The 6,588-nt window shown below is 46.2% G+C and overlaps 1 protein-coding gene across 5 annotated transcripts in view; it reads left to right on the forward strand.

Moving 5' to 3' along the window:
- The window catches only part of VEPH1 (ventricular zone expressed PH domain containing 1), a 99,254-nt gene extending 93,182 nt beyond the window's left edge, over positions 1–6,072 (forward strand). For 4 of the 5 annotated variants that reach the window (XM_074592591.1, XM_074592589.1, XM_074592592.1 and 1 more), the window contains 2 exons: positions 984–1,120; positions 5,697–6,072. In XM_074592591.1, the coding sequence (XP_074448692.1) occupies positions 984–1,120; positions 5,697–5,933 (374 nt within the window). In that variant the 3' untranslated portion in view covers positions 5,934–6,072. Of the gene's footprint in view, positions 1–983; positions 1,234–5,696 lie in introns of those variants that run through there. The other variant, XM_074592594.1, reaches the window with a different exon arrangement.
- Positions 6,073–6,588: the final 516 nt, after the last annotated feature.

Raw genomic sequence — 6,588 nt, forward strand, 5'->3', positions numbered from 1 at the left:
TTATTTTAGAAATGCAAAAATGATAGAAAACATCACATTACTAACCGGTCAGTGCTGTGATATTTACAGGACACAAATAACTCTGGGTTTGCTTTAAGGATTATTTTTTATGAAATGGATTGCTGATGTTAAATGACTTTTGAAATATTCCTAAAGAGAGAACTAGAAAAGATAATAAAGATGTAACAGGGAGTGACCTCTACAAAGTGCAGGGCTAGCTTATTGCTGGAGCGCTGGGTAAGGGAGGGCTGATAATAAACACATCCCTTTCCCAAGGGAAGAAGGAGTTGTGCCTTGGGAGGGTGAGGAAAGAAATGGTCACGCCTGGGAGACAAAGCCCTGGGACTCTCCAACCCCTTTCTTAGCAAAAAATCACATTTCTGGGCTGGACTTACCCATGAGAGGTTGGCCATCGTTCCAGTGGGATGGCACATGGTCTCCCAGCCCCACATGGACATCCCACTTCTGGCTCTTGATTCCTTCTCTATAGGGCTGCTGCTGCAATAAAGCAAGCTGTTGCAGTTAGTGGGGAGTGATATCCTCAAAATATGCCTATCCAAAATACAGCACAGCAGGAATATAACTGTACTGAACTCGGTAGTGTGGATTAAAGCCTCAGAGACAACATAAATGCCTGCCTTCAATTGCATGAAATTCTAAGTTGTTATTGCAGGGCTGAGGAACAATTAGGAGGCGTAATGGTGGGGAGAAGTACGTGATGGCTAAGGGAATAGCAAAAGTGATGGACAGGGGAGTCCGAGCTGTCAGCTCCGTCTGCACGGCCTCCCAAGCAAAACACGACTAAGGCCTGAAATGTCTTTCTGAAGCGACAGCTGAATGCCTGAGGTCAGGAGGAATGTGGTCTTGGGGCTGACCCAGCTAAACTGCAAAAAACCTTTTCTGCATCGCAGCAAAAGCCTGGCTTTCGTCTGGGGCGAAGGGAGGACAGAAATAACCCCCTTGTTGTGTGTTCACCTCCCCAGTTGTAAATCAGGACGGCCAACCGCTGATTGAAGGCAAGCTTAAAGAGAAGCAAGTCCGCTGGAAGTTTATCAAAAGGTGGAAAACTCGCTACTTCACTCTGGCTGGCAACCAGCTGCTTTTTCGGAAAGGAAAATCCGTAAGTCAGAAAACTGTCAGTTTGATTTCTCTCTCTCCCTCCTCCCCAACACCATTTCCCAGAGGTTTTTAGAACTCATCTTTGCCCGTGGTCTCTGTACGCCGCATGGCCAACTTCAGCCAAGGGGTTGCTCACTGGCTTTAGTTACATTTTTCTCTCTGGATCAAGAACGTGAGACTTTCGAGAGCATTAGATTGACACTGCTCTTGTTCTGGCAACAAATGCCCAGGGCTCAGCTCTGCGACACCCACGTCTCAGTCATTTATCCCCTACTAGCTGGTGACCTGTGCCCGAGCATCGTCCCCTCTGCCTTGAGGTCACTTCTCCGATATTGCTAAAGCTTCTGGTCCTGAAGGAACTACAGTGGGTTAAAAAACAGTTTCCAGACTTGATCAGTGATTCTTTATTTCCTTGAATAAATGCAAATTCAATAAGTTCTGCTCAGGTAAATATATTTTTTCCACTTGCAAGGTAAGCAAGGGAAGTAGCCACAGCTAACACGCTACATGTGAGGTGTGGTTTCTGGGTTCCCAATTTTCATGGGACCAGCAGTGTGCGGGGGGGAGATGGTGATGTTCAGCATGTTGGGAAAGTCAGGCCCTCCTGAACACCTCAGGGCAGTCGTCTCCAAAATCAAGCAACTGTTCACCAGTTTTGAAAGTCTTGCCTGCTCTTGTATACTAATAAGTGTTGAGATGACGGCATTATAATTAGTGTTATTTGTGCAGGAAATACAAGTGTGTTTAAAGCAAGGTGATGCTAAAATGCTTTTCTCCCAAAGGAATGGAATTTTTTTGCTTTCACTTCTAAATTCAGAGAAATTCTGCTGAAATCTCTGTGAAATTCTTCGAAATTTGTACCGATAGGCCACAGAGAAAAGTGTGTCCCAGGCACAGCAGGGCAGGTAATTGAATCCAGTCCTCCTTAGTTATTACTTCTCAGGAGAAACTAATTTTCTTCAGCTTTTTGCAATGAGAATTATCAAACATTGTGCAAAATGGCCTATTTATTTTTGTTACAAGAGCTCTCTCTTAGATAATCCAAAAATAGCAGCATCTTCCAACTATAGCCAAACCTTAATATTTCTGGTAAATAATCTTTATTGTTATAGAAACCTAGTAAAGCCCTTTAAGCTTCTTAAATGGCTTCCTGAGCCCCTTCCTATAGGAAATACAACAGGGTGTCCTGCCGAGGAGGAACATGTGCGTTTCATGGGACAATAAAATCCTTCTGAAATGAAAGAGCCTTTTCCTTACTTTCTAGTGACTTTTCCTGGTGTTTTGGTTGAGATTCTGAAGACAGTTGAATCCACAGGTGTACCACAGCTGCAGCTCAGTTCTGGCTGATGTTGCCTTTTGAAAGAGTGTCAGAATAATCGTCATTTTTTAGCAAGTCAATTGGTTTATAGAAATGTATTTAACAGAATGGCTTTGATTAGTTCTCCAAACAAGCCAGGCATAAGGCACATCGGAATACCTTGATTACTCCTGGGATGCGATTAGCGTGCAGAAATCACCTCCATGGATTTGCATTCTCAGTGCTCCCCCTGTTCACGTGGAGAATGTGCAACGCGGGGCAGGCGGGCGACGCTGGCAGATTAGATTGTTGAACCACAGATTTTGTTCAACAGTGTAATTCATCTCGATTAACTTTCCCTTTTTAACTGGCAAACTCAAGGTTTGTTTGCTTTTTTTTTTTTTTAAGTTGAACACAAATACCTGGACTGGTTCATCAGTGGAGCAGGCTGGCATCCAGCAGTGGGGTTATTGCACCGGGGTAATCAGTCTTTCAAGCTGGTGCATTATATCCTGTTACTTCTACATTTTTGGCCTGAATTCAAGAGTCAAGTCCTGCCATTAACCGTTGCTTGGAGGCTGGAGCAACCCTGAGCCCACCGGTTTTGGTTGCACACATGCCATGGGTTGACTATTGCAGGCACCAAACAGAAAATTTTAAGCCCTTTAGCAAGGCTGGAGGTATGAAGCCTCACAGAAGTGGTTTGGGCAATAAAAGAGTGACTTTCAGATCCCACAGGAGGTCCACTTCTGTGTACCTCCAGCATCTGGCAGGAGGACCAACCCCACACCTTGCTGGCCGGGTACCAGTACCAAAAGCATCGTAAGATGCGGGGCCACAGGCTGTGGCCGGCAAAAGCGGTGGTATAGGCTCCTGCCCAGCCACATCTGGTGCTTGTTGCAATCTTCAAGGACAGATGGTGCTCGCCTGGCTGATCATGACAGCTCTGCCCGTCATCTCTGGCGTTGTGGAGCAGGGCTGGGTGCTGCGTGGGTGTTTGGACTTTACACGCTGTTCATTTAAAAATACAAACCTAACACAGAAGAAGTATTGTGAGATGGCCAGCTGGCTGTGCCTGCTTATTCTTGGAGCCCCACCATGAACCTTCCCTTTGTACGAGTAACCATGTGGACAATATTTGTTCTGTGTAAGCAACTGTATGGCCAGGAGAAAGCCAAAATATAAGAGGTCTGAAAGCGAGCCACATCCTAAACTCATGGAAAATTGTGGTAAACTCCTTCACAGAAATGTGCCTAGGGTACAATCAACTCCCTTTAGCAACTTGAGGGCAAACACTATGTGGTAATGAAGGAAATATATCATTTTTGCTAGATAGGCTTCTAAGTCTAAACGTCTGGCTCATGGGGTGCAAAGTTTTGGTTCTGGAGTCTATCGCTGCTTTGCATTTTCTGGGATAAATCCCAGGTGAGATTTCAGTGCAGAGCCAGCTTAGTGCTGTTGATAAAGTCTCAATCGGTGTTGCGGAAGCAGGGGAGGGGGGCCATTGCTGTGGTGCCATGGTCACGCACGAGGAATCGGTGATGAATCTTTTGTTCCCGTGTGAAGTTGGAGACGAACCTCATTGTTCATGGCAAGTCGTTTGGTCAGAACTGAACATTTTAGTGGGAAATTATCCATTTAAAGAAAACTTCTCAGGTCTGGAATGGGGTCCCTGATAAAAAATGAATGACAGAGACAAATAAATGCCCCATCCCAGAATGCACAGCAGCAATGCCAGGGGATGGAGATGTGCTGGGAAGGAAGATGATGGCTCTGCGCTGTCGCTGACATTTGCAGCCCAAGGACCTCCCATGTTTCGGAGGGGGTCTGTCTGCTCACCCAGCCACTGCCCCTGCCGAGGGGTTCAGGCCAGCCTCTCTTGCTGGAGAGCTGCTCTGCTTCGGGTATGGATTATATTCTGACTTGAGTAAGAAAGGAGGGGATTGCCCAGGGATTATAGCACTTCAGGAATGCAGGAGACCTTGACTGCAAATAGTACGTATGTATGCAACACAGAAGATCTCCAAAAGTTGGAGATCTGGGTATTCATTATGGATGTGAAAAAACAGCAGATCAGTGGTAATGGACTATCAGATCCCATAGAGGAATCACAGGCATTGGGCTTGGCACTTCTTTTGGATGGTCTTTTCAGATGAACTTTTCCTTAGTACAGTAAAATATTCTTTCCCAGAAGGACTGAGCCATTTTTGCAGGAGAAGTCTCCCTGCCCCATTCTGGTCCTGCGTTTCAGACCTGGCCAGCTGGGAGAGCAGCTCTGGAGACAGCAGTTCCCACACCGAAGCCTCTCCTGAGTCCTGCTCAGCTCCTGCAAGATAATTAACCCCTAATTCTCACTCAGATCAGTCCAGACCTTTCCTGTATGATAGGAACAGAAAGCTTTTGGAAAGTCTGCCTTACTGCTCTTGGTGAAAAGTATAAGCAGCTCAACAGGAGAAACATATTCTTGAGGAATCAGGGCCTTGAGCTTAAACTTCTCACCTGGAGACACAATTTGTACATTTTTTATGATCTCACAAATCTCTTCTCCTGCAGGAAACTTCCATGATTTTGTACAACTCTCTCTTATGCTCCCTGCATCATATTTCTTGCAATGACACTAAGATTTCCTAGATGTACATACTTTATACATTTTCAAACAAAATTGCAACTGAACTGTCCCGTATTTTCCATTCCCCACTGAGAAATGCCATGATTTCGCTCATATTCCCAGGTCAGACTGAAAGTATCTGTTCTGTTTTCAAAAGGAGTTGCTGCGTCCAATTTTGGGTGGAGACTCTGAGAAGGGGAACAACTTATCACTGCTTAAGCAGAGACAGCTTTCTTCACTCCCCAAGGACTGGCTGAGTTTTGTACCTAGGAAGCATTTGCCATCGGCACGAGTTGTGCCTGGCACCGTTAACAGACATCACTATTATTAAAGGCCAGAGAAAGAAAACGCCCATGTTAATAGCTGAAGATGGAACTAAAAACTGCAACTACTGAGAGGGAAATGCTCATGATCGTTGGTCTGGACCCTTGGCCGTTGGGTGCAGTAGGCCATGACAGCCCTTGAAACCCGATGGTGTTCAGCAGGGGAGCGTGGCACTGCGTGGGAGGGGGGTTTCTAGCTCCCCTAAGGCTCTTTTGGGAAGTCCCCATCAATCTGTTTCCCTGCATGGCCAATGTTTACTAGCCCAGCTCTAGAGACATCGACTGTTTATTAAGACGGTGGAAGCTCTACTGCATGAACATGGTTGTGTCTGTCCTCCCTGTGTTTCAGAAAGATGACCCCGACGACTGCCCCATTGAGCTCAGCAAGGTGCAGAGCGTTAAAGTGGTGGCAAAGAAGCGCAGGGACCGCAGCCTGCCCCGGGCCTTTGAGATCTTCACCGACAGCAAGACCTATGTTTTCAAGGCCAAAGACGAGAAGAACGCTGAGGAGTGGCTTCAATGCATCAACGTCGCTGTTGCGCAGGCTAAAGAGCGGGAGAGCCGCGAGGCCACCACGTACTTGTAGAGCTGCTGACACCTCCGTGGCCATGCCAGCAAACCAAATGTGTCTGGGATCGTTCCGACGCAGAGGTCCATACCGTGGACCTCTTACCTCCAAAATCGGGCCATGGAAGATGGGGGGGAGACCACCTGTTGGCAGGGGCCAGGGAGAGCTTTGTGCAGCATGAGAGGTCTAAGGCATCAATGACCTACCAGGTGATGGAGTGCCACCATGCAGGAGCGCTCCCTGGCACCGGGACGTTTGCTGGTGTAGAAGCAGCTTCCATGTCCACGTGTGAAATGCAGGTTTTTTTCTTCAGCCTAATGACCTGTAAGCCAGGAGAGGTGCTTAGAAACAAGCCTGGACCCCAGCCCCTCAGCCTTTGCTTCTGGGATGCAGGGGGTCGCGGTGGCTTTAGACACTGCTGAGATCATTTGAGCACATAAGGGCTTTCTGCTTTTCTCAATCACTCTTTGTCTGTAAAAAGATAATTTTCCTACTTATTTAATCTCGGTGTACTTTATCCTTTTACTGTTTATATATGTCTGTGGAAAAAATCAAATTTGGGGTTTAAAATTGAGCAATTGTAAAGATTTAATACTGCTGAAAAATAATTTTAAATATTTAATTGATTTGACTTTCACTCTTTTTTCTGCTTTTTCTCTCCTTCATAACGGAA

The sequence above is a fragment of the Larus michahellis genome, chromosome 6, assembly GCF_964199755.1.
Source record: "Larus michahellis chromosome 6, bLarMic1.1, whole genome shotgun sequence".
Taxonomy (NCBI): Eukaryota; Metazoa; Chordata; class Aves; order Charadriiformes; family Laridae; genus Larus; species Larus michahellis.